This window comes from Argiope bruennichi, chromosome 6, assembly GCF_947563725.1.
Source record: "Argiope bruennichi chromosome 6, qqArgBrue1.1, whole genome shotgun sequence".
In the NCBI taxonomy this organism is placed as follows: Eukaryota; Metazoa; Arthropoda; class Arachnida; order Araneae; family Araneidae; genus Argiope; species Argiope bruennichi.
Genome location: NC_079156.1, coordinates 90,363,037 through 90,387,664, shown reverse-complemented (window position 1 = coordinate 90,387,664; position 24,628 = coordinate 90,363,037). Strand labels below are relative to the sequence as shown.

At 29.1% G+C, this 24,628-nt stretch overlaps 1 protein-coding gene across 1 annotated transcript; it reads right to left on the bottom strand.

The window, feature by feature from the left end:
- Positions 1-273: 273 nt before the first annotated feature.
- On the bottom strand, positions 274-18,265 carry LOC129973097 (astacin-like metalloprotease toxin 1). Its single transcript, XM_056087479.1, has 10 exons — positions 18,126-18,265; positions 16,422-16,454; positions 13,381-13,427; positions 11,650-11,725; positions 10,460-10,577; positions 9,093-9,268; positions 6,467-6,694; positions 5,487-5,624; positions 5,075-5,325; positions 274-492 (listed from the first exon to the last, which is right to left on the bottom strand). Exons 1-10 carry the CDS (start codon positions 18,169-18,171, stop codon positions 403-405), a joined length of 1,203 nt encoding a protein of 400 aa, XP_055943454.1. The 5' UTR covers positions 18,172-18,265; the 3' UTR covers positions 274-402.
- Between the last annotated feature and the right edge of the window lie 6,363 nt (positions 18,266-24,628).

Here is a 24,628-nt window from a genome sequence, read left to right as displayed (position 1 = left end):
GTGCTTCATCCCTGAAGTTTGTCGCCAGTCGAAGGGGTACCCAAATCTACACTAGAACCTTTTTTTGTGAATATTAGTTTCATTAAAATTCTTTTCTTAAAGCTGTGAGCGTTAATTTGTCACATAAGCAAATTTGCCTACTTTCATATTAATTTTACGGATTAAAAGAATCTGAAGTTCTAGCATTTTCGTAATTAGAGAAGTTTTATTTATAATATTTTATTGACACTGAATGTTGATGCAACAACAAGTTCTCAGACATATCCACTTGAATAAGCTCTTTCTGACTTTTATTTTGCTTATATTATATACATAAAATGTAATTCTTTTTTATTAAGTAACAAAACTTTTCTTTGTCATTTGGTAATAAATAATGTATAGGCCTGTAATTCACAATTTCTTTTATTCACATTCTCGCATCGCGTAAATGATGTTGTCTATAGCAATGATGCCTTCGCCGTCAGATTTTCTTGTTCGGGCGTCCAGCGAAAACTGTTAAAAAAAAAAAGACGAATGACAATGAAGTAAATTCAGTAAATAGAATTTGAACATGTAGAATTTATAACATTGGAAAGCACTTTAAAGAAAAAGGTATTTGTTTATTTTTACAATTTCAGCGTTTTCTTAGCGATTTTTAAATAGTTTCAAAATCGTCAAGCTTCATTATATACATAAGGTGTCAAGATTCCGCCAAGCTCCGTTATACATAAGATGCCAAGATGGTTGAATTCCCAGATTTGTTTGGCGATTTTCAGATTATGTTAAGATTGCCAAGTTCCAGTATATTTAAGATGTCAGTATTTCATCAAAACGGTTGCATTCCTAAATTTACTTGCTGATACCCAAATTATTCCAAGATCACCGTTTCATTATACATAAGATGTCAAGATTTCACAAAAATGGATTTGCGATTTCTAGCGATTTTTCAATTAAATTGTAAAAATAAACAAGCAGCAAGAAAGGGTTTAATAGCATACAAATTTATTTTTATTTCACACTCTTTATATTTATTTCACACTCTTGACAAAACTTTGGTGGCATGAGAGCTGGCTACCTTTATTTTGGTTAGCAAGGCGTAGATAAAAAATCATAGCAATGATAGCCACCTGTTGAGTGGCTGCCGAAAGTGCTATACTATCTAAATGATTTAATGCCCAGAAACAAGTAAATTTCATTTAAAAAATCCTTTTTATACGTTTTTAATTATCTTAATTTCTTTCATATTTGGAAAGATGAAACTTGAAGTTTTTATGCTTATATTACAACGCTTTAACTCTTTAACATCCAAGCACTTTTCAAGTGGCACTCCCTTTAACATCCAGACTTTTTCAGCATGGTTCTGAAAGACATGGACTCTTCCTAGCTGAGGGGCAGTTACCCCCCGCACTCTGAAGTCATAAAACTGTCGACGCTCTACCTTGAATAATTGCCTTGCGGTTTTCGGCAACGAGATTCATTTTCCATCAGCTTAAGAGTTTTATTCTAATGTATTTATATTTTTTAGTGTGAAATGTTTCGCTCATCATCTTTGTGGGGTATTTTTTTTTACAAAAAATTTGAAATTTATTCTATAATTTAGAAAATAGGTTTCTTTTTTTTGTAAGTTTTATGTTAGGCTTACAAACTATTTAAATAAAAACTTGCTTTACTAGCAATTTCAAAAACATTTTTATGTTTCATTTAATTCTCAATAGGCTTTTACATTTTTTTGTTGCCAAAATTAAATAATATGTCATATATTACCATGTAAAATTTTTTTACATAGTAATGTAAAACATACATTATATATATATCAATGCAATTAGTTCATTTTTTTTAACATAGTATAGATGTGAATGCTTTTCAGTGATTAACAAGATAATGTATTAAATCTTCATTTAATACCAAAATAAAAACATTCGTTGGATAAAAAAAGTGTTATTGCTCTTTTTGAAAGATGTTTAGAAAATAATATGTTCTTTCAACACTCAGCTAAGATTTTTTTTATTGTCTTTAGCATTTTTTTTTCAGTATAAACGATTATCTTTATTGAATTTTTAAATATAAAATATTATTTTGCATTTACGATAGTGATACTAAGAGAAAGGTTTTAGAACTTTAATTAAATTTTTAAAGAAGTTTTCACATTTTTTTCCCCCAAAACCTTACGAATTCTTGCTTTTACCTTAAATAATCGAAAAAGAATGTAGGGAAAATATAAATTCCAAAAATATCTTTATTTTGCCACTCATTTTTACTAATCTTTTAAAATATAACTATTAAATTTTTTTTCTAATCAAAGGAATATATTACGTCAAACCTTAAATATCTCATCTATCGAATTGTTTCGATAGATGAGTTAACATATTTTTAAACCTTCATTTAATAATGAAATACAAACATTTATGAAATAAAATTCGGGGGAAAAATTACTCAGCGAAATATATTTCGAAAATACATTCCTTCAGTTTTCAGCCTGAACATTTTACTAAAACATTACATTCTTCATAAACTAAATATGAAGATTTAACACATTTAAAATTACATTCATCATAAATATTACTTTTTTAGTATGAACTGTCATGTTGAATTTTTCAAGCTGAATTTCTGATTTTAAAATGTTATGTGAAGTTTTCTATAGTATTGTTAAGACAAGATAAATTTTTAAACGAAAGCTTCATGTTAAATTTCCCCAAATTTACATACGAGGGAATCATTTGCAAATTTTTGATAACATGTACATTATATAACATTTTTTTGATTCCTCATCTCTCTCTCTCTCGTTCATCTGACCGACGTTAGTTTCATCTCCTGCTTCTTTGCTTAGAATAAACGAGAGATCAGCTAAAGTATCATTTTTTGACCAACCATCATCTGATAGATCACTGTCACTTTCATCAGAATCAAGTAAAATTGCTTTAATTTCTTCTTCAGTGTGTTCACGATTTCTTTTACTCATAATGAAGAAATAATAAGCGTTTCAATAGAAAAATTACTCTGATAATCCAAACACCCGATTCACAGTACATAAAATAAAGAGTAGCAATTCACAACTGAAGAGAAATTTTCAGAATGGCATTCTAAAAAGGAACTCGGTATTTATATAACTCTTTGAAGAGGGCGATAAAAAATACTCTCAATCTTTTTTTTTTTTTTTTTAATTCTATTTTAAAAGCGGTAGTTTGTACACGGCCTCAGAATTTCCGACAGTCCTTTGATGAAAGAATAAGATGCTTGGAATGTAAAACGACTTCCTTCCATAGTAACAACTGTCGCTACCCATTTTGTGAGAAAACTGTGATGTGAATAGGCCGCAGTGTCAATGCAATGGTTTGTCTTTATATTATTACAATAGTCTTACTACTGAAAAGGGCTTCTGATGCTTGTCCGAAAAATAAACAACGTGTCGGTATCCTTATATATCATTCATCGTTACCAGAGAGCTTCAGTGGAAAATTTCTTTTATAAATGGCCATAAAATCTTTCCAATTTTGAGCTAACAGCACGTGAAAATAGAAACTAAAACCCTTTCAAAATACAAAATGTACGCCAACAACCTATTTACTGAATCCCTCCTCAACCCCTACCGCCCTAAGGCACAGGGGAAACTACTGTGAAAAAGCCGCGATTGTCGAAGATAACGAGGACCTCCTGGAGTGTTCAGTAGAGCAGCCTCTTTTAATACCCATCTCCCCTAAAACGGCTAGCAGCCGCCCCAAACCGCCCCACGTGGATATTATAGGGTAAAGTCTCAAACCGCCCCGCTGGAATCGAGAGGGTTAAAATTTTTTATACTTCTGCCTCCTCGATGGGATCGTCGAATGATTAGAAAATAATGATGAATTATAAATGAAAAAATAAAAAGTAGAAAATAATTAAATCAAAAATCTGCTTATTAGTATAGTAACGAAATAATATTTCTTAAAAATTTGATATTATATCTATTTCAGATATGCTTTAAAATTCGGAACAGTTTCTACTATGTATTTAGCATTACAATAAAAAAAAGAAATTGTAAAGTAAAATTCATTTCGGTGTTTAAAAATAGCATAACTTTCATCAGTATAGATTTATAATTGAATTAAACAACATTATGGAATGGTAGTTATTTTGACTGCATTTATACCAGTCATTTATACCAGTGATTCTGATACTGAGGTAATTAGTGATTGAATTGCGGTGCAAATTTCCAGCAATAGTGAAATAGAAGAAAATAAGAGTAGTTGAAATCTGTAAATCCGATCAGCATGACACCCACTATAGACTTAATACGATTGAAAAGAGCTACATTTTCCCCTTCATAAAAATAAATATGCATTTTATTCATCATTTCTATAAATATATCTAACCGAGAATAAATCTCATATTTTTGGTAATTTGCTACTTATAATGATAATCTAATACAAGTGTGTCAAATGCAAATGCTAGCACAGCGCAGTAAACAAAGTCTATGTGAGTCGCCTACAACTGTAGAAGTAAATTTATTTCGAAAATGTAAGAAACAAGGACAATCTATTCTCTTTGCCATCTTTTCTACTGCCAAGGGCATCTTATCTACAATAATGAATTTCAAAAATGATCCAAGATCAGCAATAGTGAATTAGATAGAATACATTTCCTTTCATAAATATACTTATTTGTTCGCCTTGAGAAGTATTTCCAAACATAGAAATAATTTCATTTGCCAATTTTCGAGTGCTTTCAAATCCGGTTGTCAAATATTAGTAAAATTCTGTTCCTCAGCTTCATTAAGGATTTTTACCTTGATGTTTGAACAGCAATGAGTTTCTCCGGCCTCCATTGGCATATGGTTGTGTCCTTGTTTTATATCCAAAGAAAAAAATAGAAGAAATTGAAGCATACTTTTCTACCAAAGATTTAAAAACAAATTCCTTTCTAAGGTTTAAAATGTTTTCGGTATGTTTTTGATCAGATGCAGTTTCCTTTAAATTTGATCTGTCCCACAATATCATCAGACATTTTTAAAATTAAACCACGAATTTTTTATTACTAGTTTTGTTCCAAAGGTTATGAGTTGCAAATGCAATACTATTGATCTAATAGTATTATTATATAATATAGTCAATGAACTTACTTTAACATAACCTTCGACATCTATATTGACTTTGACTGTCTGCCATTCTTCACTCTTTTCAACATGTTTCATGACTAGTTTTGATGTATGGATGTTATGTATAGAGATATCAAGTGACACAACACCACCTCCATTGAAGTAGGTATCAAAAGTGAGACAGGCCTTCCTGCGTCCATAAGATGCGAAGAAAGGGGATGTAATACGAATTTTACGGAAGGAGGCATCTTCAGCATTCACGTATATGTAGCTTCCTGAAAAGGAAATTGTAAAATTAAATTATACTTCTTGAAGATTTATCATTCAAATTATGACTGAATATGAACTTTACACTATTAATTCACTGCTGCATTTAAAAGCAAATTAAAATTTTTATTTTGAAAATGAAAACGATAAAACATAATATGCATTTTACCTGTTCTTCCTGCTAATGTTCCGTTTTCTCGGATCCAGTTAGTTTTATAGTTGTTTTCATGATTTTCAAAACCACACATGTCTTTCTCAAAATCACATTTGAAGTCAGGAATATCAGGTGGCGGTGGGCGGACGTTTCCTATAAAAACACTCACAATCAAGAAAGTTCTAAAATAAAGCACCAGAATTAAAAAAAAGAACGATATTTTTAAATTAAACCATAACTTCTTAAATTATGGTCCCGATATTAATAGATTTATCGAAACTCTCAAAATATGCGCTTTCGTGTGCTTAAATATAGATAAAAAATCACAAAAATGCTTTTCAATAAGTCACATCTTTAAAATGTATTAATAAGTTTAATGAATTAATTTTTTTTTAAATAACTGATCCGATCGCAAATAACAGATCACGATTATATAATCTACTGATAACACATCTCGCATTTTTAATTCTATTCTTTCGTTTTCAAATGAGTAATTAAGATATAAGTAATTAAAAATGTTTGTTCTATTTATTGCAGTTTAATTCCTTTATAATACTGTTTTAAGCACCACCTCCTCTTACGATTTTGTTTTAACCTCAATATTTTTGATTAAAATAATATTTTCAACTTTTTAGTTTGCTGATAAGAACCTGTTTTTAAAGAATATTTAATTAATTTTTACTTTTTTAACTTTTAATATATTTTAACTCCTTATTATAAATGTTAAGAAATCTTAAATTTAATTTTTCTCAAATACAGTACAAGAAGGAGACTTAACTTCTATAGATTCAATATTTGTAGAAATTTAGTCGACTGATAATTGAATTCCGAAAATATTAAAAATTTATGCTGAAACAAGGAACTCACAAATGTATAACATTTCGGAATTCTAATACATTAAGAAGTGAATATAAAATCGACGACGAATTCCATGTTCACTAAACAAGGAAGTCAAATTAAATAAGAGTGGAAAAATACTAAATGTGTAATCTTACCATCGCATTCATATAGTTTGTTGAGTCTTCGAACATCGCTTTCGCTGAGACCTGGCTTGTCGTTGATGAGACCGATGACAACTCCCTCCTTCTTTGGTTTCATCGTCATCGAATTACGGTCCTTAGCAAAAGCATATTCCCCGTAAAGCATAATGGATTTATAATCAAACTCTTCTCCTAATAAGTTATTTTCCCACGGTCTCAGTTTCAGGAAATTGCGTTCAGCACCTTCAATAAAAAAGTCAGTAACTTTTGAAAAAGAAAAAGCAATAATCTGTGATGTAGTTATGAAAAATTATATAAAGAATATAGTTCACTGCGGTAGAAAAGATAAGTTGTATCTTGTGCATAACTATGATCCTTTTCATCCAAGGATTCGGATTAACATATGCAAATAACGCCAGGAGCATTATATTATTTATTTTCTTTTAAAACATATTTTTCTTTAAACATGACAAAAATATTAACATTTTGCATAATAACCCCACCTCTCTATCTGACCGACGCCTGGGGCATCTATCCTACTCCATCGCCATGCCACTGATTGCACGTTTCAGTGAAAAACAATAGCGGGAAAAATCACACAAATATATGAAACAGGCTCAAAGTGCTATAAAACAATTTTTGTCCTCAAAAAGAGTTTGTAAAAGCTACATGTACAGTCAAATGTATATGGGAACAAGTAGCCTTGTAGTGAGTAGTTTTCCAATGGTGGAGTAATTATCACTGTTTGACTTAATCGTGGATTGTCGTATTCGTATTCACATCTGCATGATTAAAGTTATTACATCGTCGGGAAAACTGCTCACTGCAAGGTATACATTTAATTTAATATGGACGCAGTAGTAAATGTTGATTCCAGTAATTTTTCTGTAGATTAAAAATGTATTATCGTCCGTTGGTAGTTTTAGAGAAAGCAATAAAACAGCGCTACTTGTTCTGTCGCTTCTGCTTCATTCAAAGTCATACTGACGCTAATCCTTTTATAATAACTTTCTCTTAACGCACACAACCATATACCCAGGAAATCTCTAAGTAATCCAGAAGAAAAATGCTGATAGAGCCGCAATCAAATTTTCATTCAGATGCGCCTTACCTATTATTCTTTAAAGCTGTTTTCGTCACCTACAAATAAAAACATAGCCTCAAGAAAAGTATTGTTTCTCTTAAAGCTACCATAGATTTCTAAATATTAATCCAAAAGTACGCATTCTAAATGATTTGTCAATTCTTAATGTTATTCTTATTTTCCTTTAATAAGTAGCACTTATTTTAAAGTTCTTTTCTTTTTTCTTTTTTTTTAGATTATAAATTCTGCATACTTTCTTTCAAATAAAAATTTTTGCTGGAAGAAATTTTTATTGCAACGCTTTCCAGTTCTTGACATTTGTAGTGAAGAGTTGCTATATTTGTAAATACGGATTTCATCAAATTTGTTGGAGCCCAAATGTGGCACCACAGCTCGTTTTTAAAGAAAACCGTAATTTTAGTTACAGTTAGATTCTTTCAACAAATGAAAGAGATGATCTTCTAAGCTTGAAAACTTTAATGTACATCAGTGGAAACTCGGTTGTTTAAGAAATGGAAAAACCGCATGGGGAGATGGCAGACTTCCGCCATAATTCTTGAGATGATATTGCGAATTACTATTATCAATGTTTTAATTTGAGAGTATGTCTTAGTTTTGTATTAGAGAACCCGTTTTGCTGTGTAATTCTCCTTTTGAGAAGCACGTGACTCGTCATCTTTGTTTAAGAACTTCATTAAAAGAATATTTCCGATTTCATTCAACAGTTTCATTACTGTGATAAAGTTCATTTGTTTGCAAATTCATGAATCTTAGAATAATACTGAGTGTTTGTTTAATACTTTAATTCTTAGCATGAATCACCAGGAACTGAAATAGCTTATATCATCAAATTCAATGTTTCGCTGGAAAAAAAGTCATGAATCTAAGTATATAAGCTTTGACTATGGTGGGCAATAAAAGTAATACATATCAGATAAAAACTAACTACACTTTATGGCAATATTACTAATTTATCGGTCTCTTTGTTCGGTTTTCATATTCCTCAGGTCTTAATCCACCAAACTTCTCCTTTGAAATTATCACGAATCATTCTTTTGTTTTGAAATATCTGCAGACATATAAAATGATTTAATAGTATTATTTTTATATCTTCGCTGTATGAATAACGAATTTGCTGTCTTTGAGTGTATCTAATAATAGTTTCCGCGTTATTAGTGACTTTCAAAAGTGTTTCTGGCAGCGTTAAGAAATGCTACAAATAATTTCATTCACTCATTTTTCATCTTTCCATATTCAGCAATGTACTATGCACCAAGAACTGTATTTTAAAAATACTGTCAAATAAAGAATTTCTAATTTTTACTCTACGTTTTTGTCTTCCTCAAATTGCGATGTCAAAGCCTAAATACTTACACGGTATTCATCAATTAAACGTGATTTTCTATATTATGTTTTCTTTGCATGTTTATGTCTATTAATCATTCTCTGAATTTGCCGCTGCAAATAGAAGACACTCTTAATAATTCTTTTCTATTAATTAATTGAGAATTTTCATTTTTCTAAAAAAAGAAGTAAATTCTATATGAATTAATTTACCTGGTTTGATGTTGTCCCAAATTATCTCCAAGTAGTCATCTCTATCAGACCTGCTGTGTTCGTGCCAGAGACCAAGGGCGTGACCAATCTCGTGGACAGCTGACACCTTATCGTGACATCCCTCGCTAAGAGAAATCTCCTGTTCACCTCCCTTGCGTCCCACATTCGACCAGCACCTGCAACCAATAACAGTTATGAATAGAGTTTATAATGAAATATTTTAGAAAAGATATCCAAAAAAAGATCACGCATATACAAGATATCCATTCTAGCTGTGGTCCAACAACCAACTTAAAAGCTGTTGGAGATTATATTTCCAGAAGGAAAAAAAGATTTAATTGGCTTAACAAATTATGTTTTTTATAACATAAATCTGAAATAGAATCAAGTGAGGTTGGAAAAAATTACGAAATCTTTTTAAATAGAACCCTTGTCAACTAAAGATACTGTTGAAAAAGATTTCCTAATTTTTAGTATATTTAGTTCTCTTAGTAGACTTGTATAACATTCTTGACACAAAGAACTTTAAGAAAAAGTTCCATTAATCTGTGATAAAAACTGGCTGATTTTTGAGGCTTTGAACAATATTTTTAAATGATTTTAGATCATTCCAAAGGCATCATGAGAGAATAGTGGTCATTGATTGGCCAAAATAATGAAATTCTATCAATATAGATAGAAGAAAAGTGAAACTTTCTATGATAATATTGTAGGTGTATCCAAAATATTTTTCTAAATATGATTAAGAGGACGGTGTAAAGATTTTAAATTTGTAATTTTTACTGATAACTGATTTTACTGAGCATTTACTGATTAAAACAACATAAAAATTGTTCCTTAAATCACTTAAAGCCTGTTTTATTGAAAGTGTTTCTGCATCTCTAACTGTTTGAAAGTCAGCTCTGACCCATGATTAGAGTGGATACCTTGAATAAAGGAATATAAATCTTACGAAGAAGGAATCCAAAAACGCAATCTAAGTTTTAAATGTCTATTGTAAAAGACATCAGTAATTTAATCTAAATTCTAAAGAAAATTATCCATACTCTTATGGCATTCTTCTTAGAATTACAAAAGCATCGTACAACGAAAAGTTCTAAGATGGAATTCACTAAATCTTGTTGATCATAAGAAGAATTTAACTATATAGAATATCGATCATTACTAGTTGTTATTTAAATCTAACTTTCGTCCAAAATTATCAATTGAATTGATAGTTTTAGACGGAATACATTAATAAAATAATGTCTACGTTCCCTCCACATGAATATATTAGGAGAGAACGTAGATATTATTTTATTGCTTATAATGTCTCATTCGCCGGTTTTAAATGCATTGCCACAAGTTAATAGAGAAATTTTCCTTACCCGCCTTCGATGGTAAATTTTACATAATCATTGGTAGCAGGTGTCTTGGGCTTGAATCTGATGCATGTCTTAGATTCATACTCATCGATTGCTTCCTGGATTATGTCTTTGACTTTCCCTGAGAAAAAAAAATTGAAAGTTTATTATAAAATACCGATCAAAGTTAACTAAAAAAGTTACATGTTTAAATATTATCCGATTATTTATTTATATAAAAGCTTATTGTTATAGTTATAAAAATCATATATGGTTCAATTACTAAAAAACGTCCTTGATATTTAAATAAAATTTAAAATCTGTTTGCTTAAATAAAATTCTCATATTCTTGTAAATCGAAATTTTTATTGAATTTATTTGATAGTCTGCGTCTTCAAACGGAAATTTTTACTTGAATATAGTGGCGAAAAATGATTTTAATTATTTTTTATCAAGTTTAATATGAAAAGTTTTTATCCGAGCATATATTTTCAAACTTTGAGATTTTAAATATATAATTAAAATGAATTTGAACAATTCATTGAAAATCATATTATTTCATCAAATACTCACAAAATCTCAATACTGTTCCAAAATAAGGAATTCGAAATTTGTCCAGTTCATTCTATTTAGAATATAATTGGTTAAACATTTATTAAATTTTATTTTGGAATTTAAATTACTAGATAAGCTATCATTTGTGAAAACATCAATGATAAGAATTTGTAGAACATATTTATTCATCGTGATATTACATTTGAATTAGGTTTTCTGAAAAAAAAAAAAAAATTCTTTTTTTTTTTAATTCCTTCTGTCGTAGCTTGGAAATTTGGTTACTCGAATACTGGTTTAATATGCTTCTTCATTGCACCAAGCCACACAATTTCTCAAACAACACTAGTATAATATATTCTCTTAAAAAGGCCATAATTATTAAATTTCCATCATCTTGCCATATTATTATTAACGAAATAATTATTGATAAGTTAGTTAAATGCGATGCGTTTGCCTTTATTTTAAGAAAAAGTAAATTAAAGGAAGAGCATTTTATAACTAATTTCTGCCTGAATTATAATTATATCAGCTTGCTTTATTTCGGCCATATCTATTTAAAGCTATTGCTCCATTAATTTTCTTATTTCTTTCTTTTTTTTTTTTTTTGCTTTTTAATTCATTAATAATTACAGTTTAAAGGATATTCACCATATACTTACTGAGTTTATAGCCGATTTCGTAATACACGGTTGCATTTGGCCAAAGTTCAGCTTCATCAACAACAGCATTTCGATCCTGCAAATAAAATATTCAGCTTGAATGAAATAGAATAGAATTTTTGTGTGTAGAAAAGCATTAAACATGAAATATAAAATTTAAAAAAATCATATTCATAAACGGACAAATAAAGTGAAAGGCATACAAAAAGTTCGAAATTTAGTTCTTATTTTGCATTTTTTAAGATTCTATTAATTTATATTCAGATAATTAAACATTCAGCATACAAATTATTTATGTGGTAGAAACGACAAAAACGGGAAACAATCACATAAAAATCTATGAGCTTAAAATATAATATCTTTTGCTGTACTTTTTTCTAGACTTAGTTTTTCTTTAATTCTAAATGTTAGATGAATGAATCTCTATTGGGTTGCCGTCAGCATTGAATAGTCAAATTCAATTGAATATGATAAATCTTATGTTGTAAGTGATAATCAATACACCCTTAATCAAGCATATGTAAAACGCAGAAAAATCGAAATATTGATTGGGCTGTATGCTTAGATAGTCTATTAGCCGCACGCAACTGGTTGTGCAATTGATCGCAACAGTGAGTGGCAACGCATTGGTTCTAATAAGACCTATTATTACCTGACTAAGATCTATGGGCAGCCAAGTAACTAGTTGGATTCCGTGTCCTCAGCAACTGTATAGGCGATTTTTAATCCCTCTAAAACATGACAAGGCGTTGTGTTTAATATAACTTTTTAATCACCTTTTGAAAAACTACCAACTACTGAAACTAATAAGTTGTTAGGTTCCCTCAGGATACCGAATCTGTGGATTGAACTGTTCATATACGATGAACTTACAATTAACATGCGACAGCTCAATGATTCTGACTTTGTTGAAATGCTAAATAGAGCCTAGCCTAAATTAGCCTAGGACAGGGATGACGAACCAGTGGCACCAGTGCCATCAATGGCACGTGACACAATATTTTGAGCACATCTGACTGTTTAATCAGATAATCAGACTGTTAAATCAGGCACGTCTGACTGTTAATCAAAAAAAGTCTGATAAAATCAGACTGTTTCTGCAAAATGAGAGAGAAATTGAACAATACCTATATTTGTTTTTTGCAACATATGCCAGCATTTCAATCAATTGAACTTAAAACTTCAAAGCAGAAATAAAAAAATTGTCACCATAATGGATCTCATTCACACTTTTGTCGCTAAACATAGGTATATGCCAGCATTTCAATCAATTGAACGTAAAACTTCAAGGCACAAATAAAAAAAAAAATTGTCATCATGATGGATCTCATTCACATTTTTCTCGCTAAACTACGTGTTTTCAGAAACGATATTATTACAAGAAACTACAAACTTGAAAAAAAATATCAGAAATATCACTCCCCAAACTTGAAAAAAATAACAATATTATATATCAAATTTAGATGTATATGAGAAACCAGACAAAGAAAAAGTTGTTGAAGAATTTATTTGCGTTATTGATTCGTTCGCACCTTTGAACCAGAATTAAGGCCTTTTCAGTTAGATCATTTGATTAGTTTTGATTTCTATTATAAAATACTAGTATTTTTATTTACGATTTCCGGTGCATGAAAATTTGTCTGCGTATATAACGAATTTTTAAAAACATTTACCGATTTGATTTCTTTAAATATTTTCTTTACTCGATCGATGAAATTTTGAATAACTTACTGTAAGAGCAAATGGATCTATTCCAGCGATATCTCCTTCGAATAGCTCTGAAAAAGAAAAAAACCTCCTTCACTCACTGTTAAACTGAATCGGTCATCTTGGAAAAAAAAAGAAGGTAATTTTTACTTCTATATTTTTTTTCTGGGGAGGGATAAATAAAAAGAACTCATTTATTTCTATAATATTTCTAGAAAACTTAGTAATTTTCTGTCATTGAAGGATATTACGCCTGATGTACTAATACCTACATAATAATTTATGGCCCTATAGGGTACCAGAAAAAAATGTCTTTCCTACTGTTCGTTTTCAAAATGAATCTGAGAATGTGAAAGTTCAAGTCTATTTTAAGCTTCGTCGGAAGTACGCATTTTTATGAAACGGTAATCAGTAATAGAAAACAACAATACCACTGCAAAAATTTTTCTGAATTTACATATAAGGTAAAGATGAGGGAAAATTACAGTTGTTTAAACACTTCGTCTATAGTATTTGTCATCCATTTTTTAATTACTCCTTCTATTAGAAAGTATGATATACATTTCTAAATCAGTTTTGTACGAATATATGGTATTCACTTAGAAGAAATTACAATTTTGGCAAATAGGTTGAGTTTATTGACAGTTTGAAATACAAAATTATTCTAACTGAAGTAGGATCTAGCCCTTCCGAGGGTATTTTGGGAACACTTTATATTTGTTAATCGTCCCTGCAGACGGAATATTGCCTTACTAATTAATATAAGGTATAAAAATCTCTTCTATTTTTATTCCCTTTCTTCCAAGGATATTATAAGAATTTGTAAAGAACTGTTGGTTTCTTAGCCTCTTTCAAAATTCTAGAAATAAATAATTGATCTACTTCAAATTCAGTTGCTGATTTATTAATAGCACCATATTCCGACTGTTGATTTTTCTCCAGTTTGTAACAACCTTTTCAATACACCATTGGGAACATTTAATTGTATTGATGTAAAAGTCTTGAGGGCACATCCAAAACGCATTTTTTTGTGACAATTCAGATTTTATTAGAAAGTGGAATATGGCATTGTTATTGATAGCTGAGCAAACGAAAATAAAATGGCAAATAAAGAATTTAACAAACGATTTTTTTTTTGTACTGTCAGTTGATTGTTTTATTTTGATATTTCTTCTTTGTAACCCAATATTAATTTTATTAAAATCCTCCATTTTCTTATAATAGTGGGTGTTATTTTATTTTCTATATAGTACATCGTATTTATTGACATAAAAGATTAGTAAAATAGTAGTATGTCAACTAAAATCTATTTTTTTTCAAAAACTGCCACAATTGCAATTGTCTTCCCTCTGTAATTTTCAACATATTTAAAACTGTAATTCCTATTTTGAGATAAAAGTAGTATTTCAATGTAGAAACTTTTATAATTAGCTGGTATGTATTAGAAAAACATTTTGACCAGGTATTTCCTTAGTATTAATAAGAAGTTTAATTTAGTAAGTTTTCCTTTGTAGACAAAAACATCCTCAGAATGTGAGATGAAGAATAAGCTGTATTATTTTGTATCAATATATATAAACACTTTATAACATTATTTTTTAAGAAACTGCTTACCTGGCTAATTAATTAAAATTCATTTGTATATTTAATATACAAATTTAGTATTTTTGATTTACAAAAAAGATTATAAGCACTTCGGCCTTTATCTAATGCATAATTTTGAGATATTATTGTATACAAATTTTATATAACATTGTTTCTTTAATTTAAAATTTTTATTCTTTTTTTCTATTTAATTATTTGAAATAGCAGTATCACCGTCAAGTACAAATTTTCTTTATGAGCACAGAAAAGACACTATGTTTTGGAAAAGAATTATTATTACTTTAAGGGAGATCTTTAATAAAAATTCTTTAGAAATTCAATGAAATTATGGAATTTCCAAATTTGTAAAGGAAGACCTGTGTTTCATAAAAGGGAAATTTCACAAAAGCATATTTGTAAAATTAAAGAACGGAAATGAATGTATAGCGTTTTATTTCTTTAAACTTATCTAGAGAAGTTTCAAAATATATTATTATATATTTTGAAATATATATATATATATATAATATACATATGTTAAGCTTTTTCACTTTTGTTCATTTTATAATCCGAAATCGTTTTTTCAAGAATCGTTTCTTCATACAAATATTTTAATAACATACACAAATGCCATGAAATGTAAATAAAATTTTGAACCATTCGCCATTGTTGCCAAATCGGCTATTCAAAATTTGTTTACTAGTTTTCACCTTCAGGCAATTAATGCATTCAAATATTCAGTACCTATGGTGAAATAAGATTTTATTTGATTCCTTTTTTTTTCTTTGCCAAATCAATCATTAAAAGTTATTTGCTAATTTTCATTCAAAGCCCTTCCTCCAAGAATTGCTGTTGCGTTCGGATGTTAAAGTAAACAAACAGATGGAAGTAAAACAAAATTTGATTCCATCAATCTTTGTTCTAGAATCAATACTTTTTAAAATTAAATTTATTTTCCTCGGAAATTTATTTTTCGAATAATTAAATTGATGATCAACTCTCCAGTATAATTGAATTTCTGCATTAAAATGGGAAAGGCCTTTATGTAAACATTTCTCAGTTTTAAACGAACATTAATTGTCATTGTTTGAGAATGCATGAAAGTATAATAGGTTGAGTCCTTGAAATGCTAAGACTTTTAAGAAATTAAGAATAATGAAGTATTGTTAGATTTTTTTTTTTTGCTTTATTTTGAATTTATCAATAACCAATATGATATTTCCAAAGATAATTAAAATATAAACGAATTTTGTGTGCATAGAATTTAATCGATCTACCTTGGTATTATTCATAACTTTAATTGTTTATAAACGTGACTTTTTGCTGTAATAAACTATATCAAAATAGTTCATAAAATATACTATTTACCAGATAAAACAGTGTTAGTAATTAAGTTTGAATTTATTTAGGAGTGAATTAAATTATTTATTCCTCTCGTTTAATCAAAAAATACACACAAAGTAATAGAAAGTTCAAATTACCTTCATTTTCCATAGGGCTGCTAGCAAGACCACCTACGAAAAAAAACTTGATTAAATCTATGAGATTACTGGAAATCACATATCAAAGACCTTTATTAATTACAGGTGAATAAATTAAGTCCAATTATTAGCAATTAATATGCAATTTTATAAAGAACAGAAAAAATGTATTTACTATTTTGATATAATTAATAAAAATTGTTATTGACAGAAAATGCCTTTATGATAATTAAATATAAAATTCTTAATCAATTTCATTTGATATTTAATATGGTTGGTCAAAGTGTATTGAAGGAAATACAAATTTGTAAATGCGGAACAATTTTTTTTTTTTTTTTTGTAATTTATATAATTTTATTGTACATCGTTTTTACCTTTATTTTTCTTGATCTAAATGTTTGTTATCTTTTAGACTATTGACTTCATGCCTTAAAGGCACTAACTGATTTCAATTGGAACGTTGAGCGTTTTAAACTTAATTTTTTATTTAGAAAAATGTAAGTGTATAAGCGTTAAGTTAAAAAAAATTGTAAATAAATTAAATAAAACGATTAAAATAGCGAGAATTTTGATTTTAATATTCGGCAAAATTGTTGAGAGCATTTTAGTGAAATTAAAATCAATAAACATCTCAAGGCAAACATCTTTTTTTTTTAGCATAACTCATGTTGGAATATAAACTTATATAGTTTCTAAATTGTGTAATAACTATAAAAGTGCTATTTTTTATTATTATTCTTTCCTTTATTCAAAAAAAAAAAAAAAAGAATTGCTGAAACTCGAATTTCTTTAACCAAGTAGAGGGTAAAGAAAAAATAGTTTTTCGTAAATAAAAAATATTTTTGTATTCTTCCATTTAATTTCATTTTTTCTACCGTTCTAAACTTAAGATAAATAAGGTTGATAAGTGAAGTTTTTGCTTTTTTTCTAATGTCCCAGAGTTTTCAAATTTTGAACATTTATATGTTTCTGAGAATGATTTTCAATGTTTTTAAAATTCTATTTTTAATTCATTTAAGGTTTCGATTTGATACATATCAAACGAACAATTCTTGTTTCATTCCTCAAAAACGAGCTGTAAGTTGTTTCCACAGATTAAAAGAGAAATAGTCCTCAAAGATTAAAAATTTCACTTGGTGCTGAAAAAAAATCATATTTTTATGATAAGAAACTAAGAAAATTATTAAAAAAGAGCATAAAATAGGAAAGAAAAAAAATCAGAAAAAGAATCTAATAATTCCTTATCTAATATTTTAGGAACTTATAATAATTGATTACAAAATTTCCATTATAATTATGAATTATGAAATACACTAAAGATTTAAAAATGAGAAAATAATAAATACGGAAAAATTTTGCTGGGAAACCTGCTTTAAGCAGTATATTAAAAAGAAAATTATTTTATAGAAATTCTGATAATAAAAACGGAAGTCCTGAAACTATTATAAATATGCCTAAAATTCCAATTTTCCTAGATTATTTCTATTTTCTTATGTTCCATGTTTTTTTTAATCTCCAAATTTTTTTTTATATAAAAGCTATTTTCTAATGTGAAAAGCATTGATAAAAGTATATTTTTTTAAAAAGAATATATTTGTCATTATGCTTTACTTTAAACGTGTTATATAAATATATTTATATAAATTATTAATCATAAGCAGGTGAATGATAATTGAAGATTAAAAGCAAAAAATTATTACTTACTATGACACAATAGTGTCACTAGAAGAGTTATGTAAAAAGTCGCCATGGTCTTTCGAATGCTCTTCACCTGGATGAAGTGCAATGAGACCCAGAAAAAAAATATTTTTAACTTGTATTTAAACAATCAGAGCACTACAGGTGTTCCTCTGTGAAATATTACTAGAATAGATTATCCATGTGAATTTAATCGGTTGTTATCAGAAAGTTCCATGTGCAGATATTCCACAGTTTCTAAGATACAGTTTAAAAAATATTTGAACTTCATGATTGTGTTAGATATCGAAAAACTTTTTTATTCAAAACTAATATTACCCGGTGCTGCCCGGTCTTTTTCTTATCAAAACCCTGTGAGTGTTAGGAAACATAACAGTTCCATAAACAACATAGTGTTTATTACTTTTATTTTATTGATATAATATGCTCAAATTCGTCTAAATTATTTCCCAAATTAAACATATGATAATCTTCTTCCGTTTGATTATATAGTGTACTGCATACATGCGTTGCCGTGAATGTCCGAAATCGGAGAATGTCGACACTCGAGTCTTTCACCGAGGTATTTGGTATATGTTGACATTCACCGGTGAGTGTCGACATACTCCAGATTTTGGTCTTTCACGGTAACATATGCACTGCATTATTTTTCTCATATTTTTAGATCGATCCTTGGAAACTTTTTTAGAGTACTGAACAAAGAATTTTATTCTAACTGGCCCATTATTTAAATGTCTTTTAATAATTATCTATCATACAATTCAGATGGGATGGTGTTAAAGTTGATTTACAAGGTGATCTGGGTAGTAGGGGCGGTACAATCACGGCCCTCTAAATAGAAGGTCTGGTGCAATGCACCCGGGTCCCACGTTCTAGAGGGCTACCCACGGTTATCAAGAAATAAATGCTCGCATTTTTGTATTAAGCTCTCGAAATTAAAATATTCCCTTGAAAAACATACACATTAAATGTGATAATTTTTAATGAGTGAGAAATAGCTCTTATTTAAACTTTTAAATACCATTAGTCTTTGAAAAAAATCTGATCGAAAAATGTCAAACCGTTTACACTTTGTTCATTGTCTTATCAATTGAACTAAATACATTTATAAAAAGGAAACGTTCATCGCAAGAGTTAACGGATTATACAAAAATAGAATATATATTAATTGATTTCTGTTGTTTATACAAATATAAGACATTTGGAAAATACAGGGAAATGTCATGATTTCCCCCGAAATTCAGTGATTTTCTGAGGAAATAATCAGCAATGAAAACTAAAATTATTTTTTATTTAAATCAAAAATAGTGCTTTTGTGTGTATCAATTTGTAAATGGGCGAATATATTCGTCTACTTGAAGATTGGATAAGTAACTGGAGCTGAAGTTTCATATTGTAATTGTATACAAACTTTAATCATAGTTTATTTACTAAAATTATTATTAAAATCCTTTAATAATTAAAAATTTTTACTTTCCAATTAAAATTATTTATTAATTATCTATTAGTTGAAAGAGTTATATATTGAATATATATACATATATATTAAAAGTCGTTGCTGAACTCCTTTTGGGATCCAATTCTTCATAATTTGAAATTCTGGACAAATCGGAATTTTATTGTGTTTACATTAGTTTCGAATTTACCAAGCTCTAAACTGCATAGTTATATATGTTTCTAAAATTTGATCTCTATTTAATTCACAATTTCATCATTTTTTTCTATCACTGATTATCTCCTGAGAATAATTAACCACATATGGTCTCATTTCTAAAAAAATTAATTGCAGCTGAATTATTTAATGAAGTATAGTAACTTAAAAAATAAACAGAAATTCATTAGTCAGCATGATATCATGTTTCTAAACGTGAATTTTATGTTGTAAGATAAAATAAGCAAAGACCAAAACAGAATTCAGTTGACATTTAGACATTATATTATGTGCGTATTTTAGACTTCTCGCCGTTGAGGAGCAGAACTTCAAAACAATGAAGATAAATTTGAAGTAAAAGCAATTTCAACAAGTTGAACAACTATTTCGTTGAATGATATTTTGGCAATTTGCATTTGTATGTAATCGGTACAACACATTGTATATGTACTTTTATTTCTTAAATGATTTCTAAATCTTCTCTCTATATATATTTTTTTCCTTGCTTATCTCTTCAGAAATTTGCATGTGGCCTTTTGTTCCAGTTATCTCAGTAACAAACTGACGTTTTCTCAGGATATTTTGCATTCAATAAAATTATTGTTGTCATTTTAGAGAAAGAAAAGTGCTTCCTCTAAAATGACGAAGCAAAACGAGATGATCTGCAACAAAACCTGAAAAGAGGAAACATTTAACAACCATTGCAATATTAAATTAATATAATTGTATACAAGATAACTAGCACTCTTATATAAGCAATAAGTGCAAAAATTGTTTAAGAATATTAATTTTGTTATATAGTTTTCACACAATTTTTTTACTTCAGATCGTATCATCATATTTTATTATTCAGGTTTCATTATATAATATATGTTGTTCTCTTGATCATAATTCCTGTTAGATATCAGTAGTACTCAATCTCTCCTTCTCAACCCCCTTTATCCCAAAGTAGAATCTGCCGTTATGTAAGCAGTCAAAGCTGCACATGCACTAGTTGCTAGATGTTTACGTCATGTGACCTTCCGATATGTTTATATGTTACCTTCCGATCCTTCCTTCATGTTATTGGTTAATCATTTTACTGTAATGTCTCCGTGTGTATGTTATTATATAAATAAATTTTCTTTTGATGTTTTGCAATATTCGCTGCGTAAATCTCCAACAATTCTTTTCATTTATTTCAATGCTAAAAAGTCCTTATAACTTCTCAGATATCCGATAGAGTATTGCCAATGCATGGACCTTTTCTTTTTCTGAAATATGGATTAATAATTTTATATAAACTGCAATTTCATTTCAATTCAAAATAGAACTGTTCAACAATAGAAAACAAATAATATTTCTTTCGAAACTAATATTGTGCTTGATTTTTTTTCAAGCTTTCCAAAGAACTAAGAAAAGGGCGAAGGGCTGGAAAGATCTTCTAGGATTAAATAAATAGCAATAAATACAGTCAATAAAGGCAATCATAATGACAATCATTTAATTTTTTTCTGTTGTAATAAATTAATCCAAAATAAATTTAATAATAATCCAGTGACAAATTTTCGAAAGAAAAATATGCATGCCTTGTAAATCAAGAAGTGCTAATGCACTAAAATTACTGCAATTACGATTAAAGGTACTTCAGTTACTGAAAAAAGAAGGCTGATATTTTCTTCCAAGATTCACATTACGTTATGTGTGCTGATACGACGTATTTAAATGGTCCCTTGACCAACGTAACTAAGGAGTTTTATTGTAGTAGAAATGTTTCTAAATTATGTCTACTCTTTTTTACATTTCGGGCACCATTTTTAAATGAAAAAAATTCGTGATCCAGTTTTTTGTTTCTTTCTAGGATATTTTTGTTATTATTCCAAACATAAAGAAGGGCAATAAAGATTTGATTACTGAAAAATGAGAATATTCGATTTAAAATAATTTTTCAGTAAATTTAAGTTACATGTTTAAAAAACGACGATGCAAATTCCTTAACAAATAATTACAATACTAAAAATAGAGAGCATAATCAAAATAGTGAGGCGAGGTAAAGGTAAGGAAAAATAGGGAGGTGGTCGCCAAAGGCGGCTAGTTATTAATAATTCTTAAAATTTAACTAAACACAATTACTTGCATTTGTATTTACAATTTATCATAGAACATGAAATAAGCTAACCGAATTTCATTCTTCTTGACCGGTAAACCCAAAAGAGCAAGTTTTGAATCAATATTTAAATGTCAGAAAATTTCAAATTCTGTTAAAAGAATTTTTTTTAATATCAGTTGGGTGAAATAAATCTTTTTTTAAGTTTTTTTCTTTCCTATATTATTTGTTATTTATTTTTGTTATTTTAAGCTAAAAAACTTATTATATCTTCCATACTATCATGTTTGATTAGACAATGCTGCATATGCACATTAAAAACATAGTTCTAATTATATAAAAAAAATTAACTTTATAATTTGCCGTCAAGAGTCTTTCATTTAACCCTTCCTTACGATTCATAATATTTTCGAGCAGAATTTAAGAAAATTCTACTCGGAAAAAAATTTATATAGTTTATAGCAATTTGAATTACTATTGTGATTTGAATTCCTAAAGGTAACAAACATTTAACTTTGCAATTTTGATTATATAGCATTTTATGTCTTTAGTTTAGTTATATTAACGTCCCGTTTGAAGCAACACTAGGGCTATTTTGGGACGGACCTCGTAATTTTGAACCGCGGTCAGATGACGAGGACGACACCTGAGCTGGCACCCCCCTCTCCACACCGCACCACACCAGCGGGAGGACGTTTGGTCATGACGGATTTAACGTGCAACAGACCCCCTTATACGACGGTTCTTCGGTGGAATCGGGTCTCGAACCTGAAACCCTCCGGTTCCGAAGCCGAGACCTTACCACCAGACCACCGCGGCAGCATTTTATGTCCGCTTCATATAAAATTATATATTAGCCGCATTTGACGATCTGCTGTCCAGACGAAATTTTCAGCTTTCGCAACTGTTTTAAATATAAAGAGCCAGTCCTCCAGCCAGAAGCATTATAATAATTTCGACATTTTTTATTTCATGTCAAATTACAGATACTAGATGCGTTATCAATTTTCCCTCGTTCTCAATCTGAAAATCTCAACAAAAACTATTTCACTGAGCATTCTCCATGGAAAAAAAATTTCACAGAGCTTCGCAACCACAATAATTAAATGAATGGACCCATTTCGCCAATTTTCATTCCATTGAAATCTCGTGACTCTCTACATAGTTATCAAATTTGTCCGATTCCTCTGCCATCATTTTCGAGAGATATTCCAAAAAAGAGCTTTCAATCTCAACAGCTACACCAATTTCATGATTTTGGAAGTATAATTAACCAATCAGAGGGCTTTATCATCATTATGCAATCATACAATAATATTTTCTATTGTTTTGATGGAATTTATTTCATCAAAATTGGTCGATATGACTACATTAATGGCATTAATATGGTTGTCGAAGACGGCTAATATTAATAGATTAATTTAGTCATATCAATCAGTTTTGATGAACTATAGTTCATTACAACAAAAATAAAGGTTTATCGTAAGTAAAAAGTAAAAAAAAGGGGGGGGGGATTATTTTAAATTGTGCTTTAGTAATAATAAAACATTATGACTAACTAGCTATTGGGTGTATAAATATGTTCTGTCCTTTTTTAAGTTGAAAAAAGACACTTGTTTATAATCGGATTATATATTATTATATAAAATCGATTATAATAATTATATAAAATCGATTTATTCAAATTATTTCCCCTTAGTAACTAACATTTTTCCATATTTCGGACAATAAACGAATTCCTATAAGAAAAATGATTGGTTGGATGCAATTCAGTTATCAAGCCACTTTTAGATAATTGTGTAAAAGAAAGGGCACTCTCCATGGGGTGAAACAAAGAGCAGTCTAAAGGAGTTACGCCAGATGATTATGACGGATAGAGCAATACATCCCAGATCTTGGAATTTCTTTTAATGGTTTGGCAACATTAAATTTTCGTGTAGTAATGCTTTCAAATTTGAATTTTGAATTTTTCTATCTGTTTACCACGCTTTTATTACGTGTAATGAAATCATTATTTTTAAATAACTGAAACCCTTCTTCGTAAGTCGTATTCGATGTCCAACAGCAATCGAGGAAAAACGCTCGACATGACTAAATCGAGAAAAAAATCGATCCTAATGTCCAACAGAAATCGATGCGTTTCTCTGCAGTTTTCATGAAATGAAGCTGTGCAATATAACTTCCACAAATGCTGCTTCATTCGCACAAAACTCGGCATGTTCTCTGAATTAAAATAAATAAATATCAACCAAAGTTCAGACAGTAATTTTTAAATGTTATTGTCAAATCTTTCAAATGCAACTTTCTCGGTTTATTTGTAGACTGGTAGTACTACGAATGCCATCGATTAAAAATGGGTGGGGGTCATATTTAGATAACCATTATACTTCAAAACGACGAAATCATTAAACTAGCAAAATTGTTCGGTTGTTATGGTTAAGGACGCTGTCTAATTTTATCTTGCAATTTTTCTCGAAATGAAGAAGAATGAGATAAAAAACAATTTATATGAGTTGGACAACAATTTAAGAGTCATAAGTATTCCTATGAAACAAAAGTTTTCGAAATTGGCACCGTAATCCTAGCTGTTAAACTCTATCAAGGTTTTCTCTTGTAGAGCATGAGCAATAAATTAATATTTTCGCGATTTCTCTCAAAAAAGTGAAATGATGGACGGCCTATGATCATTGATAAGTATTTCGGTGTCATGAGCTTTCATATAAAATAACACTTTTTGAAGTCATTTCAGTGATTATGGCTGGGAAACTCTAT